The 19198-nt window shown below is 39.7% G+C and overlaps 1 protein-coding gene across 5 annotated transcripts in view; it reads left to right on the top strand.

The window, feature by feature from the left end:
* The window catches only part of DENND1B (DENN domain containing 1B), a 261341-nt gene extending 242348 nt beyond the window's left edge, over positions 1–18993 (top strand). For all 5 annotated transcript variants that reach the window (XM_081226435.1, XM_081226437.1, XM_081226438.1 and 2 more), the window contains 3 exons: positions 10396–10475; positions 11431–11647; positions 16579–18993. In XM_081226435.1, the coding sequence (XP_081082561.1) occupies positions 10396–10475; positions 11431–11647; positions 16579–17097 (816 nt within the window). In that variant the 3' untranslated portion in view covers positions 17098–18993. The remainder of the gene's footprint in view (positions 1–10395; positions 10476–11430; positions 11648–16578) is intronic.
* The last annotated feature ends 205 nt before the right edge of the window (positions 18994–19198 follow it).

Consider the following 19198-nt stretch of genomic DNA (forward strand, 5'->3'; position numbering starts at 1 on the left):
AATTAGTCTGTTTGGATTTTCTATTTCTTTGCCATTTAGTCTTGGAGGATGGTATGTATCTAGGAATTCATCTATTTTTTCCAGGTTGTCCAATTTGTTGGTATATAAGAGGTTGTAGTAGTAGTCTCTTAGGATTCTTTGTATTGGTTGTAACTTCTCTTTCATTTCTGATTTTATTGATTTGGGCCCTCTCTTTTTTTTCCTTGATCAGTTTGGCTAAAGGTTTATCAATTTTGTTTAGCTTTTCAAAGAACCAGCTCTTAGTTTCATTGATCTTTTCTGTTATTTTTATAGTCTCTATTTTACTTATATCCACTCTGATCTTTATTATTTTCTTCCTCCTACTAACTTTGGGCTTTATTTATTTTTCTTTTTTTCTAGTTCCTTTAGGTGTAAAGTTAGGTTGTTTATATGTTTTTTTCTTGAGGTAGGCTATGAACTTTCCTCTTAGAACTGATTTTCCATCAACTTTGGAACAATGTTTTTCATTTTCATTTATTTCAAGGTGCTTTTTATTTTCTCTTTGATTTCTTCATTGACCCATTGGTTGTTTAGCAGCATGTTGTTTAGTCTTCATGAGTTTCGTTTCTTCCAGTTTTCCTCTTGTAATGGATTTCTAGTTTTGTACTGTTGTGTTCAGAAAGGATGCTTGATATGATTTCAGTCCTTTTAAATTTACTGAGACTTTTTTGTGGCCTAACATGTGATCTGTCCCAGAGAATGTTCCATGTGCACTTGAATGTGTACTCTGTTTGGGGGTGGAATGCTTTCTGTGTGTGTGTGGGTGTGTCCATCTCATCTAATGTATTGTTTAAGGCCAGTGTTTCCTTATTTTCTGTTGGACGTTCTGTCCATTGATATAAGGTATTAAAGTCTCCTACTATTATTGTATTACTGTCAGTTTCTCCCTTTATGTATGTTAATATTTGCTTTATATAACTTAGGTGCTACTATATTGGGTGCATACTTTTTTTTTTTTTACTGTCATGCTATTTATTTACTTTTGTAAAATTTTTATTAGAGTATAGCTGATTTGCAATGTTGTGTTAGCTTCTGCTGTGCAGCAAAGTGAATCATATACAATATATTTACATATATCCACTTTTAGATTCTTTTTCCATATAGGCCATTACAGAGTATCGAGTTCCCTGCATTATACAGTAGGTCCTTATTAGTTATCTATTTTATATATAGTAGTGTGTATATGTCAGTCCCAATCTCCCAGCCTATCCCTCCCCCTCTTTCCCCCCTGGTAACCATAAGTTTGTTTTCTACATCTGTGACTCTACTTCTGTTTTGTAAATAAGTCCATTTGTACCATTTTTTTAGATTCCACGTATAAGCAATATCATACGATATTTGTCTTTCTCTTTCTGACTTACTTCACTCAGTATGACAATCTCTAGGTCCATCCATGTTGCTGCAAACGGCATTCTTTCATTCTTTTTCATGGCTAAGTAATATTCCATTGTATATATGTACCACATCTTCTTTATCCATTCCTCTATCGATGGACATTTAGATTGCTCCCATGTCCTGGCTGTTGTAAATAGTGTTGCAGTGAACATTGGGGTGCATGTATCTTTTCAAGTTATGGTTTTCTCCGGATACCTGTCCAGGAATGGGATTGCTGGATCATATGGTAGCTCTATTTTTAGTTTTTTAAGGAACCTCCATACTGTTCTCCATAGTGGCTATACCAATTTACATTCCCACCAGCAGTGGAAGAGGGTTCCCTTTTCTCCATATCCTCTCCAGCATTTACTGTTTGTAGATGTTTTGATGATGGCCATTCTGACCAGTGTGAGATGATACCTCATTGTAGTTTTGATTTGCATTTCTCTAATAATTAGAGATGTGATGTTGAACATCTTTTCATGTGCTTTTTGCTCAGCTGTATGTCTTCTTTGGAGAAATGTCTATTTAGATCTTCCACCCACTTTTTGATTGGGTTGGGGTTGTTTTTGATATTGAGCTGCCTAAGCTGTTTGTATATTTTGGAGATTATCCCTGTTGGGCAAATGTTTTCTCCCATTCTGAGGGTTCTCTTTTCATTTTGTTTATTGTTTCCTTCACTGTGTAAAAACGTTTAAGTTTCATTAGGTCCCATTTATTTATTTTTGTTTTAATTTTCATTACTCAAGGAGGTGGATCAAAAAAGATTGTGCTGTGATTTATGTCAGAGTGTTCTTCCTATGTTTTCCTCTAAGTTTTATAGTGTCTGGCCTTACATTTAGGTCTTTAATCCATTTTGATTTTATTTTTGTGTTTGGTGTTAGGGAATATTCTAATTTCATTCTTTTTACATGTAGCTGTCTGGTATTCCCAGAATCACTTATTGAAGAGGCTGTCTTTTCTCTACTGTATATTCTTGCCTCCTTTGTCATAGATTAGGTAACCATAAGTGCGTGGGTTTCTCTCTGGACTTCCTATCCTGATCCATTGATCTATATTTCTGGTTTTTTTTTTTTTTTTGCCAGTACCATACTTTTTTTGTTTTTAATTTTTACCAAATTTTAGTGCCTGAAAGTATAATTCTTTTATTTAACATCTTTATTGGAGTATAATTGCTTTACAGTGGTGTGTTAGTTTCTGCTTTATAACAAAGTGAATCAGCTATACATATATATATATATCCCCATATCTCTTCCCTCTTGCGTCTCCCTCCCACCTCTCGCTATCCCACTCCTTTAGGTGGTCACAAGCACCGAGCTGATCTCCCTGTGCTATGTGGCTGCTTCCCACTAGCTACTGGTTTTACATTTAGTAGTGTATATATGTCCATGCCACTCCTCACTTTGTCCCAGCTTACCCTTCCTCCTCCCTGTGTCCTTAAGTCCATTCTATAGTAGGTCTGCGTCTTTATTCCTGTCCTGCCCTAAGGTTCTGCATGGCCTTTTTTTTTCTTTTTTTTTGAGATTCCATATATATGTGTTAGCATATATGGTATGCTATATGGTATGCTATATATGGTATGTTTTTCTCTTTCTGACTTATTTCACTCTGTATGACAGACTCTAGGTCAATCCACCTCACTACAAATAACTCAATTTCATTTCTTTTAATGGCTGAGTAATATTCCATTGTATATATTTGCCACATCTTCTTTATCCATTCATCTGTCGATGGACACTTAGGTTGTTTCCATGTCCTGGCTATTGTAAATAGAGCTGCATTGAATACTGTGGTACATGACTCTTTTTGAATTATGGTTTTCTCAGGGTATATGCCCAGTAGTGGGATTGCTGGGTTGTATGGAAGTTTTATTTTTAGTTTTTTAAGGAACGTCCATACTGCTCTCCATAGTGGCTGTATCAACTTACATTCCCACCAACAGTGCAAGAGGGTTCCCCTTCCTCCACACCCTCTTCAGCATTTATTGTTTTTAGATTTTTGATCATGGCCATTCTGACTGGTGTGAGATGATATCTCATTGTAGTTTTGATTTGCATTTCTCTAATGATTAATGATGTTGAGCATTCTTTCATATGTTTGTTGGCAGTCTGTATATCTTCTTTGGAGAAATGTCTATTTAGTTCTTTTCCCCATTTTTGGATTGGGTTGTTTTGTTTTTTCATATTGAGCCACATGAGCTGCTTCTATATTTTGGAGATTCATCCTTTCTTAGTTGCTTCATTTGCAAATATTTTCTCCCATTCTGAGGGTTGTCATTTGGTCTTGTTTATGGTTTCATTTGCTGTGCAAAAGCTTTGAAGTTTCATTAGGTCCCATTTGTTTATTTTTGTTTTTATTTCCATTTCTCTAGGAGGTGGGTCAAAAAGGATCTTGCTGTGATTTATGTCATAGAGTGTTCTGCCTATGTTTTCCTATAAGAGTTTGATAACTTTCTGGCCTTACATTTAGGTCTTTAATCCATTTTGAGCTTATTTTTGTGTATGGTGTTAGGGAGTGATCTAATCTCATAGTTTTACATGTACCTGTCCAATTTTCCCAGCACCACTTATTGAAGAGGCTGTCCTTTCTCCACTGTACATTCCTGCCTCCTTTATCAAAGATAAGGTGACCATATATGCGTGGGTTTATCTCTGGGCTTTCTATCCTGTTCCATTGATCTATCTTTCAGTTTTTGTGCCAGTACCATACTATCCTGATTACTGTAGGTTTGTAGTATAGTCTGAAGTCCGGTAGCCTGATTCCTCCAGCTCCGTTTTTCATTCTCAAGATTGCTTTGGCTATTCGGGGTCTTTTGTGTTTACATACAAACTGTGAAGTCTTTTGTTCTAGTTCTGTGAAAAATGCCAGTGGTGGTTTGATAGGGATTGCATTGAATCTGTAGATTGCTTTGGGTAGTAGAGTCATTTTCACAATGTTGATTGTTGCAATCCAAGAACATGGTACATCTCTCCATCTGTTTGTATCATCTTTAAGTTCTTTCATCCGTGTCTTATAGTTTTCTGCATACAGGTCTTGTGTCTCCTTAGGTAGGTTTATTCCTAGATATTTTATTCTTTTGTTGCAGTGGTAAATGGGAGTGTTTCCTTAATTTCTCTTTCAGATTTTTCATCATTAGTGTATAGGAATGCCAGAGATTTCTGTGCATTAATTTTGTATCCTGCTACTTTACCAAATTCATTGATTAGCTCTAGTGGTTTTCTGGTAGCATCTTTAGGATTCTCTATATATAGTATCATGCCATCTGCAAACAGTGACAGCTTTACTTCTTCTTTTCTGATTTGGATTCCTTTTATTTCCTTTTTTTCTGATTGCTGTGGGTGAAACTTCCAAAACTATGTTGAATAAGAGTGGTGAGAGTGGGCAACCTTGTCTTGGTCCTGATCTTAGTAGAATTGCTTTCAATTTTTCACCATTGAGGACGATGTTGGCTGTGGGTTTGTCATATATGGCCTTTATCATGTTGAGGAAAGTTCCCTCTATGCCTACTTTCTGCAGGGTTTTTATCATAAATGGGTGTTGAATTTTGTCAAAAGCTTTCTCTGCATGTATTGAGATGATCATATGGTTTTTCTCCTTCAGTTTGTTAATATGGTTTATCACACTGATGGATTTACGTATATTGAAGAATCCTTGCATTCCTGGAATAAACCCCACTTGATCATGGTGTATGATCCTTTTAATGTGCTGTTGGATTCTGTTTGCTAGTATTTTGTTGAGGATTTTTGCATCTATGTTCATCAGTGATATTGGCCTGTAGTTTTCTTTCTTTGTGACATCCTTGTCTGATTTTGGTGTCAGGGTGATGGTGGACGGTGGACTCGTAGAATGAGTTTGGGAGTGTTCCTCCCTCTGCTATATTTTGGAAGAGTTTGAGAAGGATAGGTGTTAGCTCTTCTCTAAATGTTTGATAGAATTCTCCTGTGAAGCCATCTGGTCCTGGGCTTTTGTTTTTTGGAAGATTTTTAGTCACAGTTTCAATTTCAGTGCTTGTGATTGGTCTGTTCATATTTTCTATTTCTTCCTGGTTCAGTCTTGTCAGGTTGTGCATTTCTAAGAATTTGTCCATTTCTTTCAGGTTGTCCAATTTATTGGCATAGAGTTGCTTGTAGTAATCTCTCATGATCTTTTGTATTTCTGCAGTGTCAGTTGTTACTTCTCCTTTTTCATTTCTAATTCTATTGATTTGAGTCTTCTCCCTTCTTTTCTTGATGAGTCTGGCTAATGGGTTATCAACTTTGTTTATCCTCTCAAAGAACCAGCTTTTAGTTTTATTGATCTTTGCTATCATTTCCTTCATTTCTTTTTCATTTATTTCTGATCTGATCTTTATGATTTCTTTCCTTCTGCTAACTTTGGAGTCTGTATGTGTCCCTAGGTCTGAAGTGGGTCTCTTATAGACAGCTGCCATTACTGTGTTGATTACTGTAGCTTTGTATTGCAGTCTGAATCAGGGAGCCTGGGTGCACAGATAATTTACAAATGTTATATTATCTCCTTGGATTGTCCCTTTTATCATTATGCAATGTGTGCTCTTTTGTTACAGTCTTTGTTTTGAGTCTATTTTGTCTGATACGAGTGTTGTTACCCCCAGATTTCTTTTGTTTCCACTTGCATGGACTATCTTTTTCCAGTCCTTCACTTTTAGTCTGTGTGTGTTTTCATATTTGAGTGAATCTCTTGTAGTCTGTATATAGATGGGCCTTGCTTTTTCATTAGTTCAGCCACTCTGTGTCTTTTGATTGAAACATTTAGGCCTTTACATTTTACATGATTATTAATAGGTATTACTTATTGTCATTTTGTTAACGGATTTGTGGGTTTTTTTGCAGTACTTCTCTGTTCTTTTCTTCTTCTTACTCTCTTTTCTGTGGTTTGATGATTTTCTTTTGTGTTAATTTTGGGTCTTTTTCTCTTTTATTTTTATGTATCTATTATAGGTTTTTGGTTTGTGGTTACCATGAAGTTCATGTATAACAACCTATGTATATAGCAGTCTGTTTTAAGTTGATGGTTACTTAAGTCCAAACATTCTTAAAACACTGTATTTTTATCTCCCAACACACCTTTTTGACATCACATTTTAAATCTTTTTATTTTGTGTATCTCTTAACTACTTATTATAGTTACAACAGTTGATTTTACTACCTTTAACCTTCATACTTGCTTTGTAAGTGGTTGATACACTCACTATGTTACTATATGTTTATGAGATTTTTTTCATATATTTCCTTATTTCTAGTTTTGGCCTTTTCCGCCTAAAGAAGTCCCTTTAACATTTTTGTACGGTTAGTTTACTGGTGATGAGTTTCTTTAGCTTCTGTTAGTCTGGGAAACTTTACTGCTACTTTAATTATGAATGATAACCTTACCAGGTAGAGTATTCTTGGTTTTTAAGGGTTTTGGGGGGGGGGGTTTTCTATCAGCACTTTGAATATATCATGCCAGTTCATTCTGGCCTATAAATTTTCTGCTGTGAAATCAGCTTATAGTCTTATGGAGATTTCCTTCTATGTAACTAGTTTTTTTCCTCTCTTGCTCCCTTTAAGATTCTCTAACTTTTATCATTTTAATCACACTGTGTCTTGGTTTGGGTCTCTTTGTGCTCATCCTGTTTGGGACTCTGTTTCCTGGACTTGGATGTCTGTTTCCTTCACCTGGTTAGGAAAGTTTTCAGCCATTATTTCTTCAAATAAGTTTTCTGTCCCTTTCTCTGCCTCTTCTCCTTCTGGGACTCCTATAATGTGAATATTAGTGTGCTTGATTTGTCCCTAGGATCCCTTAAACTATCTTTTTTTAAAATGCATTTTTCTTTTTTTGCTGTTCCTTTTGGGTGATTTCCACTACCCTGTCTTCCAGATCACTGACCCATCCATTCTTCTGCTTCATCTAATCTGCTGTTGATACCATCTAGTGTATTTTTTATTTCATTTATTGTATTCTTCAGCTCTGCTTGGTTCTTTTTTATATTTTGTAATTCTTTATTGAAGTTCTCACTATGTTTATTTGCTCATGAGTTCATTGAGCATATTTACGACCATTAGTTTGAACTCTTTATCAGATTACTTATTTCCATTTCGTTTAGTTCTTTTTCTGAGTTTTTGTCTTATTCTTTATTTTGGAACACATTCCTCTGTCTCCTCACTTTGCCTCGCTCTCTATATAGTTTCTGTGTGTTGGCCTACATCTCTCCATCTTGAGGGAGTGGCTTATGTAGAAGGTTTCCCATGGGCCCCAGAAGAGCAGTCCCTCCTGGTCACCAGAGTCAGATGCTCCAGGTGTGTCCTCCTCTGTGGGCTATGTGTCCTCCTGCTGTGGTGGCACCAAGGTTGCCCACTGGCTGGAAGGCCCACCCAGTCACAACTGCTCTGGCTCCACTCGTGGGCAAGTTGGTTCCAGGCCCAGCTGGTTGTAGCTGCTGCAGGCACCCTGGTCCTTGGTGTGGCTGGCTGCAGGGCTCAGTTGCAGGTGTACTGGTGGGTAGGGCTGGCCTCTCAGGGCGGGAGCCTCTTTAGGGGATGCTGGACCCTGGCGAGTCTACCTGCCAGGTGTGGCAGGACAGGAGCCGCTTTGGAGGGGCAGTGGCCAGGATGGGCAGGTTGGATGGGGCTGGAGAACACTGGGTCAGGGCTGCGGTGCTCACAAGACAGATGGAGAATGTCAGAAATGGCAGCTGCCAGTGCCGGGCCAGCTAGGTAGAAAGAGAATAATAATTTAAAACATGGTGTCCTCCAGCGCTTTGGTCCCTGAAGAAAGTTCTAGCAGATCTCTGCCCCTCAGCACTTGCCCTGAAGTTAGTCAGTGAATCTCCTTCACATATGACCAGGTGCTTTTCCAACCGCTGCCTCTGCACCAGGACTCAGAGCTAGTGAGTCTGTGCAGAAGCCCTTTAAGAGCAGAGTCTGTTTCCCAGAGTCCCGTGGCTCTCCCAGATGTAAGCCACACTGGGTGTCAGTCAGATGTTAGGGGGCTCCCCTGCCTAGTGCAGATGCCCCCACATGGGGTCCTGACACCTCGCTCCTGAGGGAGGGCCTCTAATATGTGTGATATTCCCTCCTGCTTACAGGTCACCGCATGGAGGGTGTGGGTCTTGACTTGATGGTCTCTGTCCCTCTGACCTGTCTCTGTGTTTTTCTTTATATCCTTCATCTTAGGGGAGCTGTTCTGCTGGTCTTCACGTCGTTCTCAGATGGGTCACTCTGTGTAGTTATAGTTTTGGTTTGTTCCTGGGGTGAGGCGTGTTCATGGGGTGAATGAAGTGTGTTCATGGGGTGAGGTGAATGCAGGATCTTCCTACTCTGCCATCTTGGTCCACTTTATTGGGAACACATAACAAAAACTGTAAAAGTTTATTTTCTTGTGGAATGAACACTTAACATGATTCAAACATGCAAAAGTAAAGAGAAGCCTATATGAATTCCCAGGTACCTTGCATACATCTTCAACAATTATCAGCTTACGGCCAATCTTATTTCTGTGCCAGCCCTACCCATGATCCCTCCCCACCTCTGGATTAATTTGAAGTAAATACCCAATAGCATATCATTTAACCCTGCAGATATTTCGAGATAAATCTGTAAAAGATAACTACTTAAAAAACATAATCACAGTGTAGCTCAAAAATGGGACAGACTGAACCTCAAGAAGAGTAGTAACCGTGGTGGGGTGAGCCATGTCAAATATATACAAATGATGATTTTTAAAGACCCCTCCTGGCTCACCTTTACAGACTGTTAGATTAGCTCATTACTCTAAACATTGTTAAATAAAAGGAAGGAATTATCCTATTTTTCTGGTACACATTGTATTTCAGGATAGCCAAATAGTTAATAAGACAGTTCTTTATGGCATGCCAACACATAAATATAAAGGAAATGCTTTTGAAAAGCATAATTTTGAAGTGCCTACTGAAATAATGGATTTAGCCAGCGGTTACTATAGGATGCTAAAACCATCAGGTGAAAGGCTGATAAAGTTTGTAGTGGATGCACTGGCCAACCACACCTGAAGCCAGGTGTGCCACCTGGCTTTATGTACCACCCGAAGTGAGACATCTGATCACTAGGTGCCTCCAGATGTGATGCACTGAGAAACACATCAACACCTGTGGGAATTCTTGCCAGAAACAGAGGGAAAACCCAGAACGTGAAGCTAACCAAGCTCCAGATGTAATTGCCAGTTTATAGGAAACGAGGGTAAAATAACACGTTAAAGGACACAGATGGCATGGCGGGGGGGAAGGTGGAAGGGATCGTCCTCTGAGACGAGGGACGTATCAGCCAAATCCAGTGCTACCCTGTTGAGATTCTGGTCCAGATAAACTCACTAAAATATTTTTGGGGCAACAAGGGAATATGAGATATTAGAGAATAATTATTAATTTGTTATGTATGATCATGATATTTGGTTGTGTTAAAAAAATCTGTTAAAGCTACATAGTGAAGTATTTACAGGTGAAATGATGCGTTGTCTAGGATTTGTGACCTTGAGACCCAAGAGCAGCCTCACCTAAGAGCGTGTTAGAATCAGAACCTGTACCAGACTCCAAGAGGATGTACATGCACTTTAATGATCGAGTAGCATTGCTTTGAAGTACTTGGTGTGAGGGAGAGTGTGGGTAAGGGATAAAAGAAACAAGATTGCAAGTATTGATTATTATTGAAACTGGGGGCTAAGTGCTTGGTGAAGTGATTGACTGTAAGTCAGGGATTCCTAAATCGGGGACCGACAGAGTGTTTATGTACTCAGCCCAGTGATTTGTTTTGTGTTGGCTGGTTTGAGGTGTCAGCGTTGAGATCAATGTTGTCTGATATCCTCCCCTTCTTCCTGCCCAGCTAGTCAAGTTACTGGCTAGTATTCAAAAACCCTGAATGCATATTTCTTTAAAAAGTATTCCTTGTCAGATCAAATTGTCGGTTAAAATGTATGGAAGAGACATACCTTAACGACTGAATGCCAGTGTGTCGATCTCTCTCTCCGTAGCCACGCCTAAGAAGGCCTCTTCAGAGCCTGGATGGTGTTCTGTGCGCTGACAATGATGAGGACGCAGAAAGAGCCAGCAAGTAAGTCGTGGGGGTCTCCTGTTCTGTCACGCAATGTGGCTCAGCGGCAGAAGCTTTAGGTTACAAGAGAGATTTCAAAGAACGTGCACTCCCAGAGATCAGGTTTTACTCCCTTGTGGTATGTTCTTCAGCAGGAGGAACCAGCGCTAATTGGAGTCTCACGGGGGATGAATCTTGAGATGGGAAAGCAAGATAGACCTGAAATAACTTGTTCTTGGGAAGCAGTAACATCTGCAGCAACACCTGGGATAGTGTTAAAGGGGAAACAGAAGCCCACTCACTAAGTTAGACTCCTGCCCTCCTCCTGAAGAGGGCCAGGTAAATATCAGAAACAGGGAAAGTAGTCAATTGAAACAAACCAGATAGGTGAGGGGCGGGACCTAACTCCATGGTGGTATCAGAAGAGGAGAATTTAACGCAAAATGTTAAAAATTAATCTTAACATAAAATAAGGGAAATAATAATAGTATATGTTGAAACAATTTTAAGATATTTTGGGATGACAGAATCAACATTCTTTTTTCTGCATTAAGTATATCTTTGTTTATATAACACAAGTGAATAAACAAAAGGAAAACCATATAAACATACTGAAAGTGAACTTGGAGTATAGCAAACTTCCCAGGTATTCTGGGAATCTGATATTTCTAAGGCCAATGTCCCAAATTCCCCAAAATTAGACTGTGAAAAGCCCCGCTTGGTGCTTCCAGATTGATAAGGAGCCGTAAACGTTTGTTTGCTCTCAGTGCACGTACTCAGGATTTCCTGCATTTGAATTGGTGTGTACATCGCTATAAAGAATTTGGCCATGAACCAATTATCCACTTCGCTGTTCTACAGAAATATTACATTGGTTTTAAAACTCCCACCTTAGTTAACGGTCGTTGGTGAGAGGTTGCTTGTACGTAGCACCCGTGGTCACGTAATCACCAGTGCGTGTTTTCTTTTTCTTCAGGTTGTCCTCTGAAGATGGAGAAGAAGCGGCTGCTTATTTCTACGAAAGTGACGACTCTCTTGAAACCAGAGCACAGGCCCCGTCCTCGGGTGAGATGGACTTGCTAGGCGAGATCCTGGACACGCTGAGCACGCACAGCCAGGACCAGGGGAAGCTGGCGGCAGCCAGGAGCCTGGACTTCTTTAGGTCGATGGACGACATTGATTACAAGCCCACAGTGAGTCGATTTTCCAACTGATAAAATTAAATGAACAGTTTCTCGCACTCACTGTGATGGCTTTTGTCATCACCTTAGTTGGTAGGAGCGTTTGACCTCAGATAAGTGTCAAAACTCCAAAAATACTGTAAGAGTTAATCATTAAGAATTATTTCTAGTAACAGAATTCCAGCATTTTCCCTTTTATTTATGCAATTCTGGTGGTTATTGTCATTAATTGAGATTATTTTGTCAAGCAGTAGTATTTTCCTACAACCTAATTTTATAGTTGTCTTTTCTGGGGAACTTTTTTTGTTTGTTTTTGTTTTTTCTAACTTCATTACTGTTTTAAAAATTATTCTTCATAGGCGATTTGATTTTCCTTGAGAGCATGAGTAATGGAAGCCTTATGTAAGAAAGCCCTCGACTTCAATTACCTGCCTGCCTTCCTCCTTCCTTCCCCCTCTCCCTCTCCTCTACCCCACTCCATCACCTCCTCCCACTACCTCACCCTCTCTTTTGGTTTATATCTCTCTCTCTTTCTTTCTTGCATTCATCAAATATTTATTTTACTGTCTATCAAATGACTCCTTGGGTGATTGTAGCAGCCGCATGAAATGAAATTACTCACCTTCTCAGAATAACATGACTGAACTTAACTGAAAGGCCTTAGGGTAGGAGATCCTCAGCAAGGATGGTTTCTAGCCGACTCTCATTGAGAGCTTCCCCAACAGAGCTGCTGTCCTGCACAGTGTCTTTTAGCATGCAGCAAAATAGAATCTCAGCCACTCGTAGGAATACAGCTGGATGGGTTGGCAGCAGTCATGCCATAAAGTCATTTGGGATTAGGAGGAAGACCTATCTCTTTTTCTTGGCATTGCAGTGTAGCATTGTGTCCTACTGTGCCTAAAGAATCAAATAACCAAGTAATGTTTCTCCAATTCCACTTGATGCTAAAAGACAAAGGATTGCATGTAAAGGTACTACTCAAGGTGTGTGAAGGGTTTATGCAATTTGTAGAACATTTTTTGCCAGAAGGTCACCTCACCTACTTTTCTTATTGTGTTGATTAAGAAGATTAAGCAATACTTAGTGCAAATATATCAGGGGAATGATTGATCACACTGTTCTTGGGGGTGGGGTACAAACTGTTTATGGCATTTTGAGAGTTTGCAAGTCATCTTAGGTTAAGAATCTATTTTTTCCCAAAAACACTTATAAAAATAAATTAGGTTTCTTTCCCGTTTTCTTGGGAGGGAAAACTAGTTAAAGTAAGATTGATGTGTAACTAAGGCATCAGAAGCCGATGATGATGCTGACATTTAAAATGTCAGCTTCAAAGTGTTTGAATACACTCACTGTGTAAAAAGTTACTGAATCAAACTTGTCTATCTTTTTCAAGAAACCAAATGCCAGTTGATTATTTACATATATTTAATTTTTTCCTTTTTTACTGTTGCATGTTTTTATTGAAAGAGACTTCATGGCTTCTCTGCAGTATAGTTTGGTGATGATTGTGTTGATAGTGGTGGCTGAAACTGACACTGTTGGAATTGATTTACCTGTATTTTCTCATTCGGTCCTTAACTGCAACTCTGTGAGATAGAAACTAGACTCGTCCTTATTCTGTAGATGAGCAAACTAAAGTACAAATGAATTAGTAATATCTTCACGGCTACACAGCTAGTAGGTGAAGGAGCAAGGTTCTAAGACCTGTGCTCTTAACCACAATTCAAAGCTGCTTCTCCATGAAAAAAGCAACTTAAATAAGTGTAAGATCACTCTCTTTTGGATACTTTCCCCCCTAGGACAAAATATGATGCATAATTTGGCGTGGCCTTAATCTCAACCAAAAATGTAAAGGAGGTGAACCTCTTTTAGAGTAGAAGGTAAATAAGAATGATGCACTGCCTATATTATTTTAAATATATTAGGGAAACCATTTTGAGTCAGAGCTCCCAGCCAACCTGGCTTAATTTTGTAGGATTCCAGTGGAACAGCTAGAGATGAAGGACTAGCCACAGAGCTCAGTGGTTACCCAGTGGTTACCCATCGTTTACTCTGTACTCCACCTCTGCACCTGCTTCACAACCATTAAATAATACTGGATGGCATTTTCCTAAAACCACACTAATCTTAACATTCAATTCAGTGGGGGCAATTTAAAAATACCGCCATTTTTGTTAGCAAAATACTTCTTTACATTATTCAAACTTTAAGATTCTTTCACTTCAAATAAAAGATATTTGGTGGTAAACTGCAAGATAACTTAGAATTAAGAGCATTTTTTTCCCAACAAATACATGAAATAAGTATTAGAAGGCATTTATGACAGTAGCTTTATACTTTAAGTGCCATGATTTTTGTTATGGAATTCATAATTTTAAAAGATCAGGGCTTACCTGGTGGCGCAGTGGTTGAGAGTCCGCCTGCCGATGCAGGGGACACAGGTTCATGCCCCGGTCCGGAAAGATCCCACATGCCGCGGAGCGGCTGGGCCTGTGAGCCATGGCCGCTGAGCCTGCGTGTCCAGAGCCTGTGCTCCGCAACGGGAGAGGCCACAACAGTGAGAGGCCCGCGTACCGCAAAAAAAAAAAAAAAAAAAAAAAATATATATATATATATATATATATATATATAAATAAAAGATCAATATGTTTAAATCTGTCTTTTGAAACTTTTTAGACTGCTAGACTTCCCTTCAGTTCTAATAAAAGTAGAAAAAAGTTTCAGATTTTTCCTAGAATATGCAATTTTCTTTTCCTTTTTTGAAGTCTATTTGACTATCCAATGGTTTACCTGATAGTACTTTTTATAATTTAGTATTTTCTCCCTGTAAATGTGTGAACAAAAAAACAAAATGGGGCTTCCCTGGTGGCGCAGTGGTTGGGAGTCCGCCTGCCGATGCAGGGGACACGGGTTCGTGCCCCTATCCCGGAAGATCCCACGTGCCGCGCAGCGGCTGGGCCCGCGAGCCATGGCCGCGGAGCCTGTGTGTCCGGAGCCTGTGCTCCGCAACGGGAGAGGCCACGGCAGTGAGAGGCCCGCGTACAGCAAAAAAAAAAAAAAAAAAAAAAAAAAAAAACAAAATGAACTCCAAGTTACATAATCCATATTTTTCTTCCTCAAGAAAATGTCTAATGTTGGCCAGTCTAATTAACCAGATCTTAGGTAGGGAGGTAGGAATGTGTGGAGATTCATACCAATAGCTCAATTACATGTAGTCTTAAACTAGTTTAATGTGTTGTGCCATTGGAGGAATTATAATTCTTTAACGTATAAGCGAAAAAAAATTACTACTGATTTTATTGCAAATATGGGCTTTAAAGAATAATAACCTCACTTTGATGAGAAGGAAAATATTGAAATAAATTATGTAGATCAGGGTTATGCGGAACAAGAGTCGATTCCTAGGGCTACCTTAACAAATTACTGTATTACAAACTGGGTGGCTTAAAACAACAGAAATTGATTCACTTTACCTCACAGTTTTGGAAAGAAATTTGAAGTCAAGGTCCATGCTCTCTCCAAATCCTCTAAGAAAGGATCCTTCCTTGTTTCTTCCAGGCCTAATTCTAGTCTTTGCCTCTGTCTTCACAAGTTTGTCTTCTCTCTGTGTCTGTGTCTCCACGTGGTGTTCTCCTCTGGGGAACTTTTAAACGTGAAATGTTCCCACCTTTTTTCTGTATTTTCTGGATGTTCAAAAAAATTTTAATAAATGTTATTAATTCAAGTAATGTTTCATTGTATTGCTTTAGAAATAATACTTTAAACAGATTGAACTGGCTGTTTTAAGAACACAAGAGAGAGAAGTATAAGTAATTTCCACTCTGTTCTGATGGTAATAAATTCCAGAACTTGGCATTGATTATATAATATAGTTTGCTTGTTTTTTTGTGTTATTTTGAAGGATTGTTTTGCGAATCCTTTTTATTTTTCAGCTTTTTTGTAGTATAGTGACAAATAAAAGTTGTATACATCTAAGGTGTACAACTTGATGTTTTGAAATGCTGACCACAGTCGAGCTAATTAACATATCCCTTATCTCACTTAGTTACCTTTTCTTTGCGGTGAGAGCACTTGAGATCTACCTTCTTAGCAAAGAACTATGGTCACCGTGCTGTACATTAGGTCCCAGCACTTTTCCCACCTGCACGACTGAAACCTGCCCCTCCAGCATCTCCCCATTTCCCCACCCTCCATCGCCTTCTGGTGACCCCCATTCTACTCTCGACATCTGAGTTTGACTATTTTAGGTTCCACATATAAGTGACATCATGCGGTATTTGTGTTTCTCTGTCTGGCTTATTTCACTTAGCATAATGCCCTCCACGTTCATCCATGTTGTCACAAATGGCAGGATTTCCTCGTTTTTAAAAACTGAGTAACATTCCATGGTGTATACGTACCACATTTTCCTTACCTGTTCATCCATCAGTGACATCTAGGTTGTTTCCATAGCTTCACTATTGTAAATAATGCTGCCGTGAACATGTGGGTACAGCTGTATTGTCAAGATACTGATTTTATCTTCTTTGGATACATACCCGGAAGGAGGTGTATTATATATTGCTGGATTGTATAGTAGTTTTGTGTTTAGTTTTTTGAGGACCCTCCACACTGATTTCCACAGTGGCTGCACCAGTTTACACTCCCACCCACAGTGTGCGAGGGCTTTTTCTCCACACCCTCGCCAACACTTATGGCCTGGTTTGAGTTTTGTAGGTGATTGATCGGTGCAAGGGCCTGGGCACCCATATCCATCTCACTTCATTCCTGTTGAGGGCGCCCTGGGAGGTGTTCAGAGCTAACTGTCGATGCTTCATTTCCTCTGGGAGGGACTCTGAGTTCCCAGCCTTGAAAGAGACTGATTTCAAAATGGAAAACAGTATTGCCGAAGTAATGCTATAATTTTCTTCCATTTTTTCTAAATGCGCTGTTTCTTCTCTCAGAATAAATCCAACACACCCAGCGAGAACAACCTGGCCCTGCTTTGCGGTGGTTCCGGTGACCAGGCCGAGTGGCACCTGGGGCAGGACGACAGTGCCCTCCACGGCAGGCAGCTCCCGCCCTCGCCCAGGAAGCGGGTGGCCTCCAGCGGGGGGGCGGACTCTCTGTCCATCCTAAAGGAGGAGAACGGTGAGCGACGCCTCGGCGTTGGTGCCGAGAGCCGGCCCGCAGAGCTGGGAGGGCCGGCCCCCCCTCCAGGACTGGGTTTGCCGCTGGCTTCGCCCGGAGCTTCCCAAACAGAGAAGGAAGAAACACTAAGCCAGACTCCGGGTGGTCCGCTGGTACCCAGCCTTGGGCGCCGTCTGTCTTCTGTTCCTTGGGAGAAAGAAGGGAAAGGAGCCAAAGAGACTTCAGAAGGTTCTGGACTGCTTCAAGAAGTGGTATCGTTATGTCACGTAACATCTGCCTTCCAGCAAGACTTAAACATTTCAGAAGGAAAAGCAAGTGGAAACCAAGCTTAAATCAACAAATGAAGAGTCCGTCGCTTGCATCCAAGCTTCTACGGAGACGTTTTAGGAGTCCCTGTACCCTATCATAAACAAGGATTGGTAGAAAAGACAACTCTTACTACCGTCTAAACATTGTTTTTCATTTGGGACATTTCTCCCACTCGTCTGTCTCGTGGTATATAGATTTATCCACTGATTTTTAAATGTAAAGCTAATTCTTCTACTGTGCTCTTAAATCAGGTACTAGTTTGTATGTATGTTGAAAGTATATATTGAACATATGATTTCCCAGTATTTGGTGCTTAACGCCACTTATTTTATTTAAACTAAGTATGCATCTAACCCTTGCACATAACCAGTAGCTACTGTACTAACCTGGTTGAGCATGAACTGGCCAAGATACCAAAACCTATCAGAACTAGCCTGAAACTGTTGACCAACTAATTGCCTTAATCTTAAGCCTATATTAAGCATACTTACATAATTTATGGAATTACAGGTAAATTTTGAAAGATAAGTTATAAGTGTTCTGCAGAGCAATAATGCCTTTTTCTATTCATCGAATGAAGGACAAAATTCATTTTTTCAAAGTTAAAAAGCTCTCTTCTGGACACTGCAGCCATGTTTTCCAAAAAGTATAAAAGTACACATTTACCTTACATGTCACTCAGTGAAATATATGAAGTGCTGAATTACAATGTGAAATTAATGACTTCTGTTTACAAATGACACTTTAAGTTTTTTTTCACAGTCTTTCTGTATGACTTTGCTAAAGTAGGAGTCACCCCCAGGAAGCCAAATGCGACATAAACTGTCCTGATAAAAAAGTGTTCCTATCTGTTTTTCCCTTAACTAATAATTCTCTACCAGAATGCTTCAATATCATCTCAGATGGACTTCTTAAAATAATTGACTTTATATTTTGGAAGTTTCCAACTTATAGAAACCGTGTGGAGAAAGTACAGTGTCCCCACGTCTCCCTACTCACTTTCCGCTGTTTTTCACACCCTGTGCTGTGAGTGCAGTACGTCTTCACAATCCATGAACCGTGCTCCGTGCACGTGTCCTTAGTTTCTCCCTACCATCCTTCCTCTGTCCCAGAGTCCCACCCAGGGACCACATCACACTTGGCTGCCACAGCTCCGTAGGCTCCTCTTGGCTGTGACCCTCTCTCAGACTTTCCTGCTTTTTGACGACCTTGACAGTTTTGAAGAGGACCGGGCAGATGTAGATATGCTCTAGGATGCCCCTCTGCTGGAACTTGTCTGGTGTTTTTCTCATGATTGATTGATTGTAACAGGACCGTGGGTTTTGGGGAGGGGGTTACAGAAGAAAAGTGCCGTCTTCATCATTACATCTTATCAAGGGTCCGTGCTGTGCACATGATTTGTGAATGTTGATGTTGGCCTTGGTCACCAGGCTGAGGTGGCGTTTGTGGGGTTCCTCCCCTGTAAAGCCATTCCTTCCCCTGCCGCTCCTACTGCCGTCTTCGGGAGGAAGTCACCGTGCACAGCCCACACTGAGGCTTGGGGCTCGTGCCTCCTCTCCATGAGGGCACGGTATCCACATAAATTACTTGGAATTCTTCTACATAGGACATCGTCCCCTCTCTCTCAAATTCACTGTCACGCTTTGAAGTTCACCTGAGAAGGAATCGTGCATTGACTGTTTGATGATTGGCTAGATTGACAGGAATAATCAGGAAAAAAACCCAGTGATGCTATGGTTCACTTGTTGTTAGTATGTTCAATATATATACTCTATACATCCCCACTCATGATTTTTTTTTACGTTATCGTTTTAGGAAAGGTGTTTAAGAACCCATTCAAGAACCCTCATCAAGACTGTGCTCTAAAATATTTACTGAAATCATAATTTAATTTTCAGTTAAAATCCTGGAAGGGGGTTTGTTAAAAACATTGCTTAAAATATTCATTCAGGTCAGTCTTTAAATAATTTAAAGAAAATGACCAAGTTTTGCTTTTCTAAAGTGCATTCCAAAATCTCAATGGATATATTTTGGGAGGACAATTATTCATTCATGTTTACGAAGGAAGACAGACCTTGTTTTCCATATAAGGATGGACTCTGTATGTATTAAGGAAAAGGGTGT

The sequence above is a fragment of the Mesoplodon bidens genome, assembly GCF_964165515.1.
Source record: "Mesoplodon bidens genome assembly, chromosome: 2".
NCBI classification, from domain to species: Eukaryota; Metazoa; Chordata; class Mammalia; order Artiodactyla; family Ziphiidae; genus Mesoplodon; species Mesoplodon bidens.